General features: G+C 44.7%; 1 protein-coding gene across 4 annotated transcripts in view; it reads left to right on the top strand.

Annotated features, from left to right (window-relative positions):
* BEND7 (BEN domain containing 7) overlaps positions 1–19,191 on the top strand; it is a 218,343-nt gene extending 199,152 nt beyond the window's left edge. For all 4 annotated transcript variants that reach the window (XM_063926897.1, XM_063926899.1, XM_063926900.1 and 1 more), the window contains 4 exons: positions 2,779–3,044; positions 7,078–7,303; positions 10,884–11,009; positions 19,001–19,191. In XM_063926897.1, the coding sequence (XP_063782967.1) occupies positions 2,779–3,044; positions 7,078–7,303; positions 10,884–11,009; positions 19,001–19,071 (689 nt within the window). In that variant the 3' untranslated portion in view covers positions 19,072–19,191. The remainder of the gene's footprint in view (positions 1–2,778; positions 3,045–7,077; positions 7,304–10,883; positions 11,010–19,000) is intronic.
* The last annotated feature ends 2,454 nt before the right edge of the window (positions 19,192–21,645 follow it).

Below are 21,645 nucleotides of genomic sequence, written 5' to 3'. Positions count from 1 at the left end.
TCTCTGCAACTAAGATGGTATTGCTACCTAAACTCCTTTACCTATTTAGGGCCATCCCCCGCAGCTTCCCTAAATCTCTTAGTGTTAGGGCTAATAAAATTCTATCACAATTCATCTGGAAGAGATCTAGACCGCGTATCTCTAGGCAGGTTTTATCATTGCCCAAGGGTTTTGGTGGGGTTGCTTACCCCAACTTAGATGCATATCACTCCGCCTGCCTTCTTAGTCAGGCCCGCGACTGGTATGCTGCCCATCCCCCCAAGCCATGGGTAGTTATTGAAAAATCCTTTTTAGGGTCGATTAACATTACAGACCTATTTCTACTGCCGATAAATAACGTTCCGAAATGGACTGGTCCTGGGGACGCGATTAGATGCACTTTGAAAGTATGGCACTCAGTTGTTGTGTCTGACCCGACTATTACATTACCGGCAGCGGATCTCTCTAACAGAACCGTTGCTTGCACTATCCCTGATCTTATATTAGACACCTGGATTGATGCTGGAGTTGTGAGATTGAAAGATCTGTTCTTGAATAATGGTTTAATTCCCTTCTCCCAGCTTCAGTCTCAGTTTGGGATATCAAAGCATGATTTTTTCAAATACTTACAACTACGCCATTGGCTCCATTCTTATGTTGGCAGGTCTGGTGGCCCCCTTCCTCTACCTGCTATTATGCTCTCCAGATTGTCTACCTCAGGTCATAGAGGGGGGGTATCCAGATGGTATCAGTATATTGTTCTTTTGAATAAAACTGGTAAACTCCCTCCGCAGGTTAAGTGGGAGAAAGATCTCTCTATTGTACTTCGAGAGGAAGAGTGGGATACAATTTCCTCACAGTGCTTTAAAATCTCTAAATGTCTCCAGCATTCAGAAATGTTCTATAAACTATGCAATAGGGCGTACTTCACCCCGCAGAGGCTTCACCGTATCTGGCCCTCGACCTCCCAGCTATGCTGGCGAAAATGCGGCGATGTAGGTACCATTCTACATATTTTCTGGGGTTGCCCAGTTTTCAGGCCTCTGTGGACGGAAGTGTTCTCTCTTTTGGAGGAAGTGGTGGGAGCGAGTGTGCCACTAGATCCATTATTTGCCTTATTCCACTACTCTCCTCGCGCTCTCCTCAGCTGTGACAGGTACATTGTAGGCCACGTCTTAATATCAGCTAAAGCAGCGATAGGCCAATTGTGGAAGTCACAGTCCATACCTCACATTCAGACGGTTATTAATAATACCCACAAGCACTTCCTTTTTGAAACAGCGGGATGTGTGTACTCTTCATCTCCTTCTTCTATCTATATGAGATGGTTTAAATGGAGCGAATTCCGGGAGAGACAGGGTCACTCCGTAATTTATAGTGATCCCATTGACACGGCAACTCTACACTCTCCACAATCTGATAATACCCATTTGTGACAGATGAGCCTGTCTCTTTACCTATTTATTTTCATGTTACATTACCTGAGTAAGGTATTCCCCTGACATATATGTTCTCTTCTCCTTGTCCATACTTCTTCCCTCGTGTGTCGCTGTCTTGTTATGTCTTTCTCTCTTTCTTTCTCTACTGAGCTCTCTATTTTATTACTTCTATAGTTCTATTTCTGGTTGATAGTTAAGAGAAACTATGTACACTATTAGTGAACTGAGCTTCTGAATTCAGATTCGTTGTTTATGATCGGGTTCCATGTATTAGCTCAATGATGTACACTTTATACGATCTCTGTAAGTGTACATTTACTTGTTCTGTTTTTTTCTCTCTATATTTTGAAACTAATAAAAAAATCATTATTGAAAAAAAATAAAAAATAAATGTAATAATAATAATCCCTAGGTGCAGATTGGAAATGGTGAAATTAATAATTCCATCCTAGCGTCCTCACAGTTAGCAATACCTCAATCCTACTGCCTTGGTGTCATCTTTGACCCTGTTGTCTACTTCTACTAGACTATGGGCCTGATTCAGAAGTGGATGCAATGCCGATAATTGTGCAGTTATGGGATTACTCGCTGCACAGAAAGAGCTGAAATCCCCTATGACGCATGCATTCCCCTGAGTGTACACAGAGAACGCTGTTGCATACATAGTCACTGGTATCGCCAAACCATGGGTGCTCCTGGGCGATGACTGGGAGGTGGCTGAAGTGAGCACAAGAAAGTTAGTCTCATTGGAGTGTCACGGGAATGTCAGTGGACACAACTGCATTCTCAAGCACAGATCTACAGCCACAGAAGCCATGGGGCAGATGTATTAAGCCTGGAGAAGTGATAAAGCAGTGATAAGTGGAAGGTGATCACCTTCCACTTATCACTGCTTTATCACTGCTTTATGACTTCTCCAGGCTTAATACATCTGCCCCCCTGTGTAGAGGAATTTCAGAAGGAGACACTGCGCCTGCCATAGGATGGTCAGTGGTTTACAAACAATGGTGCGCCAATGGTGGAATTGCATTGTCCACAAGCGCTACAAGTGGACGTCTCAACTTGCACAGTCCAGTACACGCTAGTACACAAGGGGGAGGCTGAACTACATTTGCTTCTCCTTTATCAGCCTTGATGGTATTTGTTTTATTGTCATGTGTGATTGTATTTTGTGTGATATGTAACTATGACAATTGAATGTGACTGAAACCAAGTTTAATGGAAAATATTTGTCTGAGATCCTTGAACTAGATTAGTACAACGTTTTGTAGGAAACTGTATGCATATTTGCTTTATTACAATGATGACAGCATCCTGCAGCTGAAAAGGTGGCCTTCATTTTTTATTTCTGTTTTTATAGTTGCACAAAGCCGACAGCAGGTTCCCCAGTCATGTGTTTGCTCCCAGAAAACTGTTCTTACAAGGAAAAGAATAATGAAGAAAAAGATTCTTCCAAAAACTCTGAGTGTGACCCCGGTACACAGTGCACACAATGCGAGTGCGAGGGAACACAAGCTACCGGCACTTCCAGAAAGGCCCTCCAGTCTGTCACAGACAGAGCACATCAAGAAAGAGGAGGTTCATGTGCCAGGATTCGGGATTGTTGTCAACTCCACATCCTCCGATGTAAGTTCCAATACAAAGGTTCATTATTTGCTGTAGCTTTTAGCAGTGTATTCATATTCTGTTATACAGTATGAAAACATATTGGCCAAAATTTACTAATATTCGTGTTTTAGCCGTTTTTAAGGGTGTTTGAACTCGAATGGTATCGGGTGCATTTTACTGCAACTTTTTGAATCCTGATACGGTCAGTTACTAAGCTGCCGAGTTTTCCACATTCGTTTTTTCCGATGTCTATGTGATTCGTAATGTCAGGCAGTGTTTTACGGGAGTGATGAGTAAAACACTGCCTGACAAAACACAAGGAATCCCGGCCGGATCTGTGAGATCCGTGCAGGGCTTCATTCTGCACCTTTTTAAAAAAAAATTAAGTGTTAAAAATCAAGAAATTTTTTTGCGTGGGGTCCCCCCTCCTAAGCATAACCAGCCTCGGGCTCTTTGAGCCGGTCCTGGTTGCAAAAATATGGGGGGGAAATTGACAGGGGTTCCCCCATATTTTAACAACCGGCACCGGGCTCTGCACCTGGTCCTGGTGCCAAAAATACGGGGGACAAAAAGCGTAGGGGTCCCCCGGATTTTTGGAACCAGCACCGGGCTCCACTAGTCAGAGAGATAATGCCACAGCCGGGAGACACTTTTATATAGGTCCCTGCGGCGCTGGCATTAAATCACTAACTAGTCACCCCTGGCCGGGGTACCCTGGAGGAGTGGGAACCCCTTAAATCAAGGGGTCCCCCCCTCCAGCCACCCAAGGGCCAGGGGTGAAGCCCGAGGCTGTCCCCCCCATCCAAGGGCTGCGGATGGGAGGCTGATAGCCTTGTAAAAAAAATAGAATATTGTTTTTTGTAGCAGTACTACAAGTCCCAGCAAGCCTCCCCCGCAAGCTGGTACTTGGAGAACCACAAGTACCAGCATGCGGTGGAAAAACGGGCCCGCTGGTACCTGTAGTACTACTACAAAAAAAATACCCAAATAAAAACAGAACTCACACACCTTGAAAGTACAACTTTATTACATACTTGCACACCTACATTCACACATACTTACCTATGTTCACACGAGGGTTGTTCCACTTCTCCAAGTAAAATCCATGGGTTACCTGAAAATAAAATTATACTCACAAAAATCCAGTGTAGATCGGTCCTCTTCTGAGCTTGTAATCCATGTACTTGGCAAAAAAACAAACCGGAAACCCGACTACGCACTGAAAGGGGTCCCATGTTTACACATGGGACCCCTTTCCCCGACTGCCTGGACCCCCCGTGACTCCTGTCACAGAGAGTCCCTTCAGCCAATCAGGGAGCGCCACATCGTGGCACTCTCCTGATTGCCTGTGCGCTCCTGAGCTGTCAGTCAGGCTGCGCACGGCAGAGATACAATGTTGCGCCTATGCGCTCCATTGTATCCAATGGTGGGAACTTTGCGGTCAGCGGTTGGTCGGGTATCCGGTTTGTTTTTTTGCCAAGTACGTGGATTACAAGCTCAGAAGAGGACCGATCTACACTGGATTTTTGTGAGTATAATTTTATTTTCAGGTAACCCATGGATTCTACTTGGAGAAGTGGACCGACTCTCGTGTGAACATAGGTAAGTGTGTGTGAATGTAGGTGTGCATGTATGTAATAAAGTTGTACTTTCAAGGTGTGTGAGTTCTGTTTTTATTTGGGTATTTTTTTTGTAGTAGTACTACAGGTACCAGCGGGCCCGTTTTTCCACCGCATGCTGGTACTTGTGGTTCTCCAAGTACCAGCTTGCGGGGGAGGCTTGCTGGGACTTGTAGTACTGCTACAAAAAACAATATTCTATTTTTTTCACAAGGCTATCAGCCCCCCATCTGCAGCCCTTGGATGGGGGGGACAGCCTCGGGCTTCACCCCTGGCCCTTGGGTGGCTGGAGGGGGGGGACCCCTTGATTTAAGGGGTTCCCACTCCTCCAGGGTACCCCGGCCAGGGGTGACTAGTTAGTGATTTAATGCCAGGGCCGCAGGGACCTATATTAAAGTGTCCCCCCGGCTGTGGCATTATCTCTCTGACTAGTGGAGCCGGGTGCTGGTTCCAAAAATACGGGGGACCCCTACGCTTTTTGTCCCCCGTATGTTTGGCACCAGGACCAGGCGCAGAGCCCGGTGCTGGTTGTTAAAATATGGGGGAACCCCTGTCAATTTTTTCCCCATATTTTTGCAACCAGGACCGGCTCAAAGAGCCCGAGGCTGGTTATGCTTAGGAGGGGGGACCCCACGCAAATTTTTACCAGTTTTTACACTAAACAGACCCTTTCCCATAGATAACCATGCACAGATCTCACTGATCCGTGCATGGTTATCCAAACTCGACTGGAAAAAGCAGGTCTATTTTTTTGCTGCTTTTTTTAACGATTCGCAAAAAAATACACCCGCACTTGAGCACTCAGAGACTAACACCCAAATACGAATGAATAGTGAATACCCGTGTTGTAGGAAATAACAGCCGCGTTTGACCGATGGTCTATTTATTCGTATTTTTGAACTTTGTCATTCAAACCATTATGAATAGTCCAAACACTGCCGAGATTTGTGCTTAGTGAATTCCCGTGTTGGGACTTAGAAAAAAAAAACACAAATCGGACAAACTCGATTTTTTTATAAATTTTGGCCATTGTCTTCATTAGCCTTATAGAATTATTATATTTTCCTCCCAGTGACACTGTGAAACTGTTTTTTATTTTGTCACACCATCTAGTTAAAGGACTGGTACCGGTACTAAATATCTAATTTGATCAGGGTTTTTTTGCCTACTTCCACGTAAGATTAGGTTAAGCTGGGCCGACCTCTCAATCCAGTTTATGTCACACATTAACTATTACTCTGTTGATTTCTATGGGCAATAAAGGGTTATACACCTTAGCATCATTAGGTACCACACACTGGTATCGGTATGATAGCCTTTGAAGATGTACTGTAGAAGTATTCAGTGGCAGGTAGGGCAGCAGCTTATTGGTTATGAACAGGTAGTAACCAATCAGAGGCTGTTCTCTATGACTTTAAATGCTCCCTTCTTTTCAGTGCACTTCTGTACAGATGTTGTCAAATTGAGAGGCTGGCATATAGATCCACTTAGGCATGCAACCCCTTTTGAACATGTTGTAAAGGTCCAGGTAGCCCTGACGTGAACTGCTAACTTGGCCAGTGAAGGCCTGTCTGGAGCCATACCTCATTCCTCATTCTAAGTGATGTGACCTAAAGACTGTGCAATCACATCTGTATAAAAAATAATTATTCATTGTTTAGTCCTCTTACTCTCATATGGTAGTGGGAGTAAATGCTATTGATTTAAGCAAGCTACTTTTTTCTGTCAACACTTTCCTGGTCTCCAAAGAGGATTTTCTCAAGAATTACTTTTTAAACAACCTTTTTGGTAAGAAAACATTTGACTGTTGCTTGCAGATACATTTATCAGGAAACATACTGTATATAAACAGGACAGCAGCTGATCTAGCACTGTTGCTCCATTCATTGGCTACAAGGATCTTTACCTTTATCCCTGACGATGGGCGAGATGCTTCCTTACTATGTAATGATTGACAGTTCCTATTTTGCAACTGGAAATATATTTATAATAATGACAGACTCCCGTGTTTTATACATTGTCAACTGCCATGGATCATAACAAAGATTAATAATAGTAATCATTGCACTTTATGTCTAAAATAATTAGTATTTGGCAATGTAACATTATGATATTTTTTGGTCATTCATCTTGTAGTGTAATTCCTATGGATGTTACTTTTATTAAGCTGTCCATGAAAACCTTGTGTAAGAAATAATTGCCTAAAGCAATGAATACATATTTGCTAAAATAAGTTGTGCTAATTATTACACTTGATTTTTCATGACATGCAAAATATATGGATGGAGGTGATTCAGAGAGGGAAAACTCTTTAGCCAGGCAAAGATAAATCTACCCGGTGACAATATGTAAATGCAGGATCGAAGATAAACGATGCAATGACTTCCTGGCATGATGCCATTTTGATGTCAATGTTTGTGTTGCTTTGGTAGCCAAATGTGCAGTTGGCGGAAGGATTTGATGTCTTCATGCCGAAATCCCAGCTGGACTCCATACTGTCAAATTATAAGAGGTCAGGAAGCCTGCTCTTTAGGAAACTGGTGTGTGCTTTTTTTGATGATAAAACTTTGGCAACATCACTACCCAATGGAAAGCGGAAGCGAGGGCTCAACGACAACCGGCAAGGATTAGATCAAAATATTGTAGGAGCAATAAAAGGTACACCTTATTTATAATAACTGTCACGTCACCTAAGTAATATAATATGTACCATGCTTTGTATGTATGAGTAAGTACACTTATCTAGTGCCATAGGGTGTGCAGCAAGGAAAAGCTCCCTGACCATTGTTAGGTATATAGAAAACATTACAAAGCTAGATCAAAGTTAAGTGCACTTCTGTATCCATACCATGCGGGTCAAAGTGCAAAGAAGGACTCATACACTTATTTAAATTGCATCTGTTGTGGAATTAAAATAAAGTCCTCTGATTTATTTTACAATTATTTTGTTTAATCATTTTATATTTTAATTTTGTGATATTGTATATGAGCCCCCCTGTGTATGTTCAGTAAATGGCAGGGGAGCTTTACTAACATTGAAAATGAGTTTGGGTACACAGTATTGGAACAAAAACAATTCAGCCTTTTCACATGTAGCGATTTTTGTGTGTTGTGTAATGGGTGGCATATACTTCTTTGCCAGTGTACATTATTCAGGATTCAGACTCGCATAGATGGCAGCCAGTTCTCAGCAAAGGCTACAAGAGAGTTTCTATGTGGTAACTGGGATGCAACGATGTGAATTCATGCAAGAGAACTGTCTTGTGGATGTTCCGGGGTTTAGCCAATGTCACTCACTATTCTGAGTCACGTGTAGGGAGGCCAATCCCGGGCCGTTTTTTCAATCCCGGGATTCGGGATTGAAAAACGATCAATCCCGGGATTCCCGGGATCCCGGAATTGCAGTAGGGATCAGTAAAGAAGGGTGTAGGGAGCAGCGCTGGAGGGTAGGTAGCGGTGCGGGAGGGTGTAGGTAGCGGCGGGGAAGGGAGGGAGGATGTAGGTAGCAGTGCAGGAGGGTGTAGGGAGCTGGGCGGGAGGGTGTAGGTAGCGGTCGGAGGGTGTAGGTAGCTGGGCGGGAGGGTGTAGTTAGCGGTGCGGAGGGTGTAGGTAGCTGGGCGGGAGGGTGTAGTTAGCGGTGCGGAGGTTGTATGTAGCTGGGCGGGAGGGTGTAGGTAGCTGGGCGGGAGGGTGTAGTTAGCGGTGCGGAGGTTGTAGGTAGCTGGGCGGGAGGGTGTAGGTAGCTGGGCGGGAGGGTGTACAGTAGGTAGCGGGGAGGGTTGGTAGCGGCGCGGGAGGGAGGCTGGGTGTAAGTAATAACACTTACTATTAGGTGGGCGCCAGCCATGGACACACTGAACGCAGCGGCATTTCAAATGAAGCGCCGGCCACCAGCCAACCAGAGCAGGCGGACCAGCAGCCAATCAGTGAAGCGGCCGCAGCAGTCGCTCCTGATTGGCTGCCGGTCCGCCAGCTCTGATTGGCTGGCGGCCGGCGCCACATTTGAAGTGTCGCCGCGTTCAGCGTTCGTCTGTGGCTGCCGCCCGCCTAAATGTAAGTAGTATTACTTACACACACTCCCTCCCGCACATGCGCAGTGCAATCCCGTGAATCCTGGGATTGGATGCTCCAATCCCGGGATTCAAATCCCGGCATTTTTGGGCCCAAATCCCGGGATCCCGCCGATCCCGGGATTGGCCTCCCTAGTCACGTCTATGCATTATAGATGACAAATTCAAATGGTTCTCCTGCACCTAGCATAGGGTAGGTGTAAGTGCCAATGATAATGATTATGGGGTGTATGTACTAAGGGTTGGAGAAAGGTAAAGTGGAGAGAGATGAACAGGGACTGAATGGGGCCATGAAGCAGCCCTAGCATATCACGCATGATAAAGGGGGTATGGCCACGGCTGAAGGGGACGCATCTATTGCTCTTGGAGGTGTACTGCGAGTCAGGGGGGCCTGGCCTCGCAGCATGCCCCCATCTATCAGTATGCTGGGCGGCCGAGCAGAGTTCTGGGAGACTACACTGTTCGTCCAGCCCTGCTCTTTGTGTAGCCAGATCGACACATCAGGCCATCGGCCCTTCTGGCATTTGACAGAAGTGCCAAATGGGGAGTCCTGGCCCTGGAGATAAAGTACAAATCAATCAGCTCCTAACTTTCGTGTTACAGGCTGTATTTGAATATGACAGTTAGGAGGTGTTTGGTTGGTGCTCTTGGGGATCTTTAATAAAAAAAAGTATCTCATAAAAGCTGGAAAATGTGATATTTATGTTCTCTGGAGATGGAGATAAACATCTCCGCTCCAGTGGTAGTTGCAGAGCAGTCCACAATTCAAATAGGGGAGCCACATCAACTGCACCCCAAACACTGTATGACATTGCTGTTCGGGAATCACAGACTGTTGGTGTGGCTCCCCTGTTTGCATTTTGTGCTGTGTGGTGTGGGGGGCCCACACCACACACCCTGAACCCATTTTTTCAATACTTACCCTTCCATGGTTTCACGGTAGCAGCACTGCACAAGCCACTGGAAAATGGCTGCCGCACCACTTTCCCAGAGACCTGCGCATGCGCACTAGACTCTGGGACAGCGCTAGGATCTCCTAATGACCCTAGTGCTCAGAGCCTACTGCTATGCTGGCCAGAGAGGAGGAGCCCCAGACGGAGACTGTATACGGGCCTCCTCCTCTCTTAATAAGCCCCTTATTTCTCCAATTATAATGATTAGGTTATCAACTAATGCAACTCTTAAATTCTCCTCAAAAGAAGGCTTCACCTAAGGTATCGCTTTGGGATAACGCTGGTTGCATTTTTATTTTGCTCATGATTGTGCAGTTTTAGCTCCTTTCATGTCTCTTCTCTTCTCTTACTGACAGCTGTTATGCCTTTGTATTGCTAAAGAATGGGCATATGTCCTCTTTACGGGTGTGGTATGTTAGGTAGATAAGACTTAGGTCGACAGTATCTAGGTTGACCACTATTGGTCGACAGTAAGCAGGTCGACAGGGACTCTAGGTCGACATATACTATGTCGACATGAGAAAAGGTCGACGTGAGTTTTTTTTCTTTTTTGGGTGCCGTTTTCTCCGTACAGTGACGGGAACCCCAATTAGTGCACCGAGGGCCTTCGCATGGCGAGCGAACTTCGGGCAAGGTTGCCGTTCCCAGTTGTAGTACACGTGGTTCGTAAAGTATGAAAAAGTTATAAAAATGAAAAATTTTTGAAAAACTCATGTCGACCTTGTGTCATGTCGACCTAGAGTCCCTGTCCACCTACTTACTGTCGACCAATAGTGGCTGACCTACTTACTGTCGACCTAAAGACCGGATCCCCCTCTTTACATATGATTCAAAAGGACAAGTTGTTTTTCTATTTCTGTCCAGTGATACTGTCCGAAAGATGAGAGAAGCAAGTGTGCTTTGTGTATCTATTCTGTGTAGTCCACATCACAGTCAGTATCCACGTGCTGTACTCTGCTTGGCCTATAGGCGTTTCTATTAACAGGTCATATAGGGTTGCACAGACATCTCCTCAGCAGAGAGATTGGGGTCTCCATTGCCATTTTGTATATGCAGCAATTTGAGGAGCTTTACACAGATATTATTACTGCAGTTTTTATACACATGCACTTATTCCTAGAAATGGTGCATCTCAGCCATCTCTCACAAGAGACTATTTTCCAGCAATCTATTGTACTTTTATTTGAGTTGCCTCCGTGATTTTCTTCTCACTAGTGTTCACAGAAAAGTATTGCACTGCTAACAATGTGGAAAAGGTTCCTGGGCCGAGACACTGGGTACAAATTCTTCAGGATCAAATCAAACTCGCCAGGAGAAGATTAAAAAGAGGCAGTGATCTAGGTGAGCAAATGTCATCTTGCTACATTTCCACCACAATATCATTACTTTATTATGTGTCTTGCAATGTTTCTTGGTCTCGGTGGGGAAACAATTTATTACAAATTTAAGGGATAGCAAAAACATTATACTTATATAAAGCATGAAGATACTGCAAAAATGTGGGTAACAGTTTGTTAATAAGGTTATTCATTATTTCTCTAACGTCCTAGTGGATGCTGGGAACTCCGTAAGGACCATGGGGAATAGCGGGCTCCGAAGGAGGCTGGGCACTCTAGAAAGATCTTAGACTACCTGGTGTGCACTGGCTCCTCCCACTATGACCCTCCTCCAAGCCTCAGTTAGATTTCGTGCCCGGCCGAGGTTGGATGCACACTAGGGGCTCTCCTGAGCTCTTAGAAAGTTATAGTCTTAGAATTTGTTATTTTCAGTGAGACCTGCTGGCAACAGGCTCACTGCAGCGAGGGACTAAGGGGAGAAGAAGCGAACTCGCCTGCTTGCAGCCGGATTGGGCTTCTTAGGCTACTGGACACCATTAGCTCCAGAGGGATCGACCGCAGGCCCAGCCTTGATGTTCGGTCCCGGAGCCGCGCCGCCGTCCCCCTTACAGAGCCAGAAGCAAGAAGATGGTCCGGAAAATCGGCGGCATGAAGACATCCTGTCTTCACCAAGGTAGCGCACAGCACTGCAGCTGTGCGCCATTGCTCCTCATACACACTTCACACTCCGGTCACTGAGGGTGCAGGGCGCTGGGGGGGGGCGCCCTGAGGCAGCAATAAAAACACCTTGGCTGGCTAAAATACCTCAATATATAGCCCCTGGGGCTATATATGAGGTAAATACCCCTGCCAGAATCCCATAAAAAGCGGGAGAATAGGCCGCGAAAAAGGGGCGGAGCCTATCTCCTCAGCACACTGGCGCCATTTTTCCCTCACAACTCGGCTGGAAGGAAGCTCCCTGGCTCTTCCCTGCAATTCTACAGTACAGTAAGAGGGAAAAGAGAGGGGGGGCATTAAAATTGTCACTGTATACAGTATATTATATAAAAAGCAGCTATTAGGGACATAACTCAGTTAGTCCCTGTATATATATAGCGCTCTGGTGTGTGCTGGCATACTCTTACTCTGTCCCCCCAAAGGGCTTTTGTGGGTCCTGTCCTCTATTTGAGCATTCCCTGTGTGTGTGGAGTGTGTCGGTACGGCTGTGTCGACATGTTTGAGGAGGATAATGATGTGGAGGGGGAGCAGATGCCTTTAGCAGGGATGTCACCCCCTGGGGGTCAGACACCGGAGTGGATGGTATTATGGCAGGAAATGAGTGCACGTATAGACTCCTTACATAAAAAATTTGACGACATGCCGACTGTGGGACAGCCGAGTCTTCAGCTCGTGCCTGTCCAGGTGTCTCAAAAGTCATCAGGGGCTCTGAAACGCCCGTTATCTCAGGTGGCACAAGTAGATGTCGACACGGATACTGACACCAGTGTCGACGACGATGAGTCAAATTTAATGCCCGTTAAGGCCATTCACTGCATGATTGAGGCAATGAAAGAGGTGTTAAATATTTCTGATTTACATCCAGGTACCACAAAAAAGGGTATTATGTTTGGGGAGAAAAAACTACCTGTAGTTTTTCCCCCGTCAGATGAATTAAATGAAGTGTGTGAAGAAGCGTGGGCTTCCCCTGATAAGAAATTGGTAATTCCTAAGAAGCTACTAATGGCGTTCCCTTTCCCGCCAGAGGATAGGTTACGTTGGGAAACACCCCCGAGGGTGGATAAAGCGCTCACACGTTTGTCTAAAAAGGTGGCACTACCGTCCCAGGATACGGCCGCCCTTAAGGAACCTGCTGATAGAAAGCAGGAGGCGATCCTGAAGTCTGTATATACACACTCAGGCATTATACTCAGACCAGCTATTGCGTCAGCATGGATGTGCAGTGCTGCCGCTGCGTGGTCAGATAAACTGTCAGAAAATATTGACACGTTAGACAGAGACACGATCCTGCTAACAATTGACCATATAAAAGACTCAGTCTTATACATGAGAGATGCACAGAGGGAAATCTGCCGGCTGGCATCTAAAATAAGTGCATTATCTATCTCTGCTAGGAGATGCTTATGGACTCGCCAGTGGACTGGAGATGCAGATTCCAAAAGGCACATGGAAGTCTTGCCTTATAAGGGGGAGGAATTATTTGGGGATGGTCTCTCCGACCTAGTTTCCACAGCAACGTCTGGGAAGTCAGCATTTTTACCCCATGTCCCCTCACAGCCTAAGAAGGCGCCATTTTATCAGGTTCAGTCCTTTCGGTCCCAGAAAAACAAGCGGGGAAAAGGAGGGTCTTTTCTGTCAAGAGGCAGAGGCAGGGAAAAAAGGCTGCAGCAAACAGCAGGTTCACAGGAACAAAAGTCCTCCCCCGCTTCCTCTTCCAAGTCCGCCGCATGACGGTGGGGCTTCACAGGCGGAGCCAGGTATGGTGGGGGCCCGCCTCAGGAATTTCAGCGATCAGTGGGCCCGCTCACAGGTGGATCCCTGGATCCTTCAAATAGTATCTCAGGGATACAGGCTGGAATTCGAGGCGACTCCACCCCGCCGTTTCCTAAAATCCGCCTTGCCGATTGCTCCCTCAGACAGGGAGGCGGTGCTAGCAGCGATTCACAAGCTGTATTCCCAGCAGGTGATAATCAAGGTACCCCTACTTCAACAAGGCCGGGGTTACTATTCCACACTATTTGTGGTGCCGAAACCGGACGGTTCGGTGAGACCCATTTTAAATTTGAAATCCTTGAACACATACATAAAAAAATTCAAGTTCAAGATGGAATCGCTCAGGGCGGTTATTGCAAGCCTGGACGAGGGGGATTACATGGTATCCCTGGACATCAAGGATGCTTACCTGCATGTCCCCATTTACAATTCTCACCAGGAGTACCTCAGATTTGTGGTACAGGACTGCCATTACCAATTCCAGACGCTGCCGTTTGGACTCTCCACGGCACCGAGGGTATTTACCAAGGTTATGGCGGAAATGATGATACTCCTTCGAAAAAAGGGAGTTTTAATTATCCCATACTTGGACGATCTCCTAATAAAGGCACGATCCAAGGAACAGTTGTTAGTGGGAGTAGCACTATCTCAGGAAGTGCTGAGTCAGCACGGCTGGATTCTGAATATCCCAAAGTCACAGCTGGTCCCCACCACACGTCTAATGTTCCTGGGAATGATTCTGGACACGGCCCAGAAAAAAGTGTTTCTCCCGGAGGAGAAAGCCAGGGAGTTGTCTTCTCTAGTCAGAGACCTCCTAAAACCAAAACAGGTATCGGTGCATCACTGCACGCGGGTCCTGGGAAAGATGGTAGCTTCTTACGAAGCAATTCCATTCGGCAGGTTCCATGCCAGGATTTTTCAGTGGGACCTGTTGGACAAGTGGTCCGGATCGCATCTTCAGATGCATCGTTTAATAACCCTGTCTCCACGAACCAGGGTGTCTCTTCTGTGGTGGCTGCACAGTGCTCATCTTCTGGAGGGCCGCAGATTCGGCATACAGGACTGGGTCCTGGTGACCACGGATGCCAGCCTACGAGGCTGGGGGGCAGTCACAAAGGGAAGAAATTTCCAAGGACTATGGTCAAGTCAGGAGACTGCCCTTCACATAAATATTCTGGAACTAAGGGCCATTTACAATGCCCTAAGTCAAGCAAAATCCCTGCTCCTACACCAGCCGGTGCTGATCCAGTCAGAAAACATCACGGCAGTCGCCCATGTGAATCGACAGGGCGGCACAAGAAGCAGGACGGCGATGGCAGAAGCCACAAAAATTCTCCGATGGGCGGAGAATCATGTACTAGCACTGTAAGCAGTGTTCATCCCGGGAGTGGACAACTGGGAAGCAGACTTTCTCAGCAGGCACGACCTCCACCCGGGAGAGTGGGGACTTCATCCAGAAGTCTTCCAAATGATTGTAAATCAATGGGGTCGTCCACAGGTGGACATGATGGCGTCCCGCCTAAACAAAAAACTAGAGAAGTATTGCGCCAGGTCAAGAGACCCTCAGGCGATAGCTGTGGACGCTCTAGTGACACCGTGGGTGTACCGGTCAGTTTATGTGTTCCCTCCTCTACCTCTCATACCAAAGGTATTGAGAATAATAAGAAAGCGAGGAGTAAACACAATTCTCGTGGTTCCGGATTGGCCGAGAAGAGCGTGGTACCCGGAACTTCAAGAGATGATCTCAGAGGACCCGTGGTCTCTGCCGCTCAGACAGGACCTGGTGCAGCAGGGCCCCTGTCTGTTCCAAGACTTACCGCGGCTGCGTTTGACGGCATGGCGGTTGAACGCCGGATCCTGAAGGAAAAGGGCATTCCGGAGGAAGTCATTCCTACGCTTATTAAAGCCAGGAAAGATGTTACGGCAAAGCATTATCACCGCATATGGCGGAAATATGTTGCATGGTGCGAGGCCAAAAAGGCCCCAACAGAGGAATTTCAACTAGGTCGATTTCTGCATTTCCTGCAAGCAGGAGTGAATATGGGCCTAAAACTGGGCTCCATTAAGGTACAGATCTCGGCTCTGTCGATTTTCTTTCAAAAAGAACTAGCTTCAGTACCTGAAGTTCAGACATTTGTGAAAGGAGTGCTGCATATTCAGCCCCCATTTGTGCCTCCTGTGGCACCTTGGGATCTCAACGTGATGTTGAGTTTCTTAAAATCACATTGGTTTGAGCCACTAAAAACCGTGGATCTGAAATATCTCACGTGGAAAGTGGTCATGTTATTGGCCTTGGCTTCAGCCAGGCGAGTGTCAGAGTTGGCGGCTTTATCATGTAAAAGCCCTTATCTGATTTTCCATATGGATAGGGCAGAATTGAGGACTCGTCCCCAGTTTCTCCCTAAGGTGGTGTCAGCGTTTCACCTGAACCAGCCTATTGTGGTGCCTGCGGCTACTAAGGATTTGGAGGACTCCAAGTTGCTAGACGTTGTCAGGGCCCTGAAAATATATGTTTCCAGGACGGCTGGAGTCAGAAAATCTGACTCGCTGTTTATCCTGTATGCACCCAACAAGCTGGGTGCTCCTGCTTCTAAGCAGACTATTGCTCGTTGGATTTGTAGTACAATTCAGCTTGCACATACTGTGGCAGGCCTGCCACAGCCAAAATCTGTCAATGCCCATTCCACAAGGAAGGTGGGCTCATCTTGGGCGGCTGCCCGAGGGGTCTCGGCTTTACAACTTTGCCGAGCAGCTACTTGGTCAGGGGCAAACACGTTTGCAAAATTCTACAAATTTGATACCCTGGCTGAGGAGGACCTGGAGTTCTCTCATTCGGTGCTGCAGAGTCATCCGCACTCTCCCGCCCGTTTGGGAGCTTTGGTATAATCCCCATGGTCCTTACGGAGTTCCCAGCATCCACTAGGACGTTAGAGAAAATAAGAATTTACTCACCGGTAATTCTATTTCTCGTAGTCCGTAGTGGATGCTGGGCGCCCATCCCAAGTGCGGTTTATCTGCAATACTTGTACATAGTTATTGTTAACTAAATCGGGTTATTGTTGAGCCATCTGTTGAGAGGCTCTATTGTTTCATACTGTTAACTGTGTTTCATATCACGAGTTGTACGGTGTGATTGGTGTGGCTGGTATGAGTCTTACCCGGGATTCAAAATCCTTCCTTATTGTGTACGCTCGTCCGGGCACAGTACGTAACTGAGGCTTGGAGGAGGGTCATAGTGGGAGGAGCCAGTGCACACCAGGTAGTCTAAGATCTTTCTAGAGTGCCCAGCCTCCTTCGGAGCCCGCTATTCCGCATGGTCCTTACGGAGTTCCCAGCATCCACTACGGACTACGAGAAATAGAATTACCGGTGAGTAAATTCTTATTTTTCTCCCATCTCTCATGTTATTTTGTTTTAGCCATTTATAGAACTATTGTACAGTTTTTTTTAAATGAATCAGAAGTAGGTTTAAATGATGATGTAGTATTATCAGCTATGGTTGCTATGACACCACTGGCAATACCTCAGTATGACATTATCAGTCTGTAGAAAGGATTTCGGTTACCTAGGAAACAAGTACACAAATTCTCATTCCTGAATTTTCTAAAATGCAAGATAGAGACACACCACCCACCAAAGCAATGTGTACTTTCTGTAAAGGACAGATTCTGGACATTTATATCAGACTTTACTTAGCTTAGTAACATACAGGATGTATGTTTATAGCCTGTAGAATAATTTATGTTGATAAGTAGCTTTACTGGTCTTCCCAGGAGAATTATAATATTACATCTCAGAAGTGCATAAGCTATCAGGTATTTTACATCTCTAATGCAAATGAATACTGTATTTTATTGAATAAAAAGACAGTTTATCCACACATGGCAGAAGATTTCAGACATTCACACAGTGTGCAAACCCAGTCATACACTTAGCCACCGTATAGCCAGCTTGGATTGCAGAATAACACCATTGGTGACTACTTTACAGTACTGCTGGCTCATGGCTCAAAAAATGTTTGAAAAGCAGTCATTGACATCTCTACACAGCAATGTAGGCATGATGGAAAGGACTGGACATGCCTACCCCATTCTGTAAAAATAAATGTATCATTCTCAAAAATGGACAGTGTCTTTGGTTGTACTCTCTTTTTAAATATCCCACAGGTTAAAAGATTTGTCAGATCAGCTGTTTTGTGAATCATCACAATTTAGTAGATACCAGAAGTGGTACAAGTCAAACAAAGGTGCATCTAATTACAAGTTAGTTAGCCATGACTGTCAGATTGTAGTCCTCAGAGAATGATATAGACTTCAGAATTGGAATTCATAATTAGTAAAGCCACACCTGGATTTGTGCTCTATGCATTCCACAGATGTTGGATGAGTAAAGGGATAATCTGCTAAACATAATGTAACTGAGGAGGATGTGAACTGCGATGAGTCGGAATACTGACACCCCTCCCATACAGTAGAACAATGACATATAGGTGTGTGATACAATGGTGCCAGTAACTTGGCTCAGCATACATCATAATTATAACTTCTGTTATACTAGCATTCTGACTTTCTCATTTAAGCAACTCCATTTTTTTACTTATCTCAAAGACTATTTAGAGTCTGACCTGTTTAAGCAACCTTAAGCTTAGCATACAGATGCATTGACTAATTGAGGCTGCAAGTGTTGTGGCAAGTGTATAGAAAGGCCACCAAGGTTGTATACATTGGAGTAAACTATGGCTTTCCATGTAAGTGTGCACAAGAATAACAGGACCCTGTGAGTGAACGCAAGACTGTTAGTGCGTATTTAACAATGGTGGAGTAACAATGGTGTGCGGATGGAAGATAAACTGTAAATAAGCACTCGATAGGTTGACATCAAATGGTCGACATTCAAAATGTCGACAGCTAAATGGTTGAAGTGGACTTCAGTCAACTTAGGTCGACAGGGTCAAAAGGTCAACATGTGAATAGTTGACACAAAAAAAGGATGACGCATGTTTTTGGTGATTTTCCATGATTTTTGGGGTTAGGGGGATAGTCTTAAGGTTAGGCACTTGGGGGAGGGTTAGGTTGCTGGGACGGTTAGGGTTAGGCATTTGGTGGAGGGTTAGTGTTAGGCTGTGGAAGGGGACGTTTAGGGTTAAGCACTAGGAGGAGGGGTAGGGTTAAACACTAGGGGGAGGGTTAGGGTTAAACACCAGGGGGAGGGTTAGGGTTTGGCACTCTTGGGAGGGTTAGGTGTAGGGTTAAGGTTAAAATAACACAGAAAACATCTGTCAACCTTTTTGTGTCAACCAATTGCATGTTAACCTTTTGACCCTTTCAAAATTCCTAAATCCATGTCGGCCATTTAACTGATGCCCTTTTTAGATTGTCGAGCTGTTAACACGTGACCATCTGAAGTTTACCTATTGACTGTCTATCTAGACTCTGTCGATATTGTAAGCCTCACCTGCTTACAATGTGTCTGTATATATACTAAGGCCTTGTACTTTTTCTGCAGGAAATGCTCTTCAAACCACTGATGATGACATGTGGCTTCATTCTAAGGCAGGCTTTAAGCTACAAGTATGAAGAACAGCTGTCCAGAAGACACAGAACCAGAACTTTGTGTTGTCACCATTGTGGCTAAAATTCCTGTCACTTTCTGCAGAGTTTATTTTGTATTATCAGGAAATACATAACTGAAGAACACCACTAACAGACTGGACAGTGTGGTCTTGTTACAGAACCTCTGTTTGGTGGCTTGTTCGCTAGTGGTATTAATAATGTGCTTTTGGGAAAAAGGCATTTCTGAAAATACTGGAGATCTACTTGTGTTTAATGAAACTGTTAAAGCACTTAGCTTCTAGTTGGAGTCATGGGACAAGAGATGTGATAGACAGCAAGGGAGTCAGTTCTTGTCAGACTCCTCTACACTTACTGGGACAGGTTGTAGAGACTCTCAGTTATGTTTTATTTACTATGGTGACATTCACTAGTTGCAGAATGAAACTAGTTAGCAGCAAGCACCTTTCTTTTCACTGAGTAACATGTAGCAGAATTTTGCATTATGTTACTGGAACCCAGAATATATTGCATAAATAGAACTGTTAAAGTATTTTTCATTGTTATTATACTAGAAAACCATAAGATTTTATTATTTAGGCAAATACATCTGATGTCCTTTTATATCTAAAGCCAAAAGCGAAATTCATTGCAGTATGGAGAGGTGCAGAAAATTTCCACCAGGAATAGGAAATGTTAGATTGCATTTTATCACATGACATCTATGGATACCAAACAGTATAAAATAGAGGACTCACGTCTGAGCTGCTTTATTGTCCTTTTAGGCAAGAGGGACCACACTCACCCCCAGTAAAGCAACTTAGATGTGAGTTTTATACTGATATGTGCATCTACCATGTGAGCCTGATTCAGAGGTGGTTCTGTTGTCATGGAGTGCATCAGAAGAATCAGGTCCTGTGATCCTGAATCTGGTCCTGTGTTTGTTCCTGTTGTATTGCAGATTCTATGTCGAGGAGGAGCCATTGAGCAAGAGGAGTGTGATATATGGTTCCAACCAAGCAAATATTATTTATGGTCACCAGGTACCAGTCACGTACATGAAAATAGATGCATATATTATGCTGTTTGTTTACTGATAATGCAACTGTTCATCATGTCACGCAAAACATAGCATTACAGACTCTTTGTTTTATGTAGGGTTTTTGTGAAAGTTCTATTTCTGCTTTCTCAGACAGTAACCGACTACCGGAGAAAGTGTGATCCAGTGTCCATGTCATTATGCATATGTCAGTGGCCATGTTTTGGAACTGCCTGTGTAAAAGTGTTCTCTGTCTGCTTTTGCGGGTATAAAAGTTCACCCCCTTTCTTAAATCTTGACAGTGAGGGGGCATTGTGACTCTGTATAAATTGTGTCTCTATTGTACATTGGAATGTTTTTATTATGGTACATACCATATTGCACTCTTAAATTTGCTTTACTTGTGTAAAATTTTGTGTAAAATTTTCCTGAAGAAAATATTCTGGTAAGTTACAGAAGACACCCAAATAAAAGGTATTGGTCACCCACAAGTTCAATTATAGGGAGAAGAGGACACTTGCCCAATAAAATGCCTCATAATTGAGCTATTTTGAATATAATTGTAAACATCATCAGGTTGGTTTTGCCTTGTAAATGATTGCTGCTTTAAAAAAAATGGCCAGACTCACACAAAATTCCTACACCTCCTGAATTTGGAGGCCATTAGATTTTCCGCCTATATCAGGTAATAGTTTGTGCAACTCTGTTGTACCCTCCCCCGCAGTTGCATTAGGCTCTTATAAATGCATGATTTCACAGTGCTGCTTTCTGTATATTCCATGTTAACTTTTGATTGAACAATATGGCTTTCCTCAGTAGTACTTATTTTCCCAGCTCTTTTATATGAGGTTTAGAATTGCATTTCTTTAGGTTCCTATAATGAGAAACCATATTGCAATATACATATTTTACTGAAAACTTGTCAGACTGAAGAGTTTTACCGGCCTAGATCTCCCTCACCCATAGTGTGTGTATTGTTGTTGTAGTATACACCTGTATGCCATGTACTGTATGCCTCGTCTTCTGCACAGGGCTGTAATGTCAGTGGATGCCATCTTCTGTTGAGCAAGTATTTCTGCATATGTTTTTTAAGCAATGAAGAAGGAAATTCCTGTGGGTGTAGATTCCCTTTAAGCACCTTACCTCACCTGTATTTATATCCTCTTATATATACACATACTGTATGCACCAGTTTTTGTTATATAACAGTGATTTCCGAATTCCTCTTTACAGAATTCAAACTAAAATTCCTAATACTGTACAACAATATAAAGGGCTTCTATTTCCAGCAAAAAGAAAAAAAGAAATGCACCAAATAGATCCAGAGCTATAAAGAAATACAAATATACCAAATGAATTACAATTTGTGGAATTATAGCTAGCAATTGTGAAATTATATACACATCTCAATTGCTGACTATGTTGGGAAGTTCATATTAAGAGGCTTCCTGGGGGAGAGTACTGGAAAGTGCTGTACATACAGTGATGTGATTAATCCACTTACAGGATATGAGATATGAAAAACATGCACTTTCATAACTGTGAAAATAATAGTGTACAAA

This window comes from Pseudophryne corroboree, chromosome 6 (assembly GCF_028390025.1).
Source record: "Pseudophryne corroboree isolate aPseCor3 chromosome 6, aPseCor3.hap2, whole genome shotgun sequence".
Taxonomy (NCBI): Eukaryota; Metazoa; Chordata; class Amphibia; order Anura; family Myobatrachidae; genus Pseudophryne; species Pseudophryne corroboree.
Note: the sequence above shows the minus strand (reverse complement) of the source record. Positions and strands in the feature narration are given on the sequence as shown.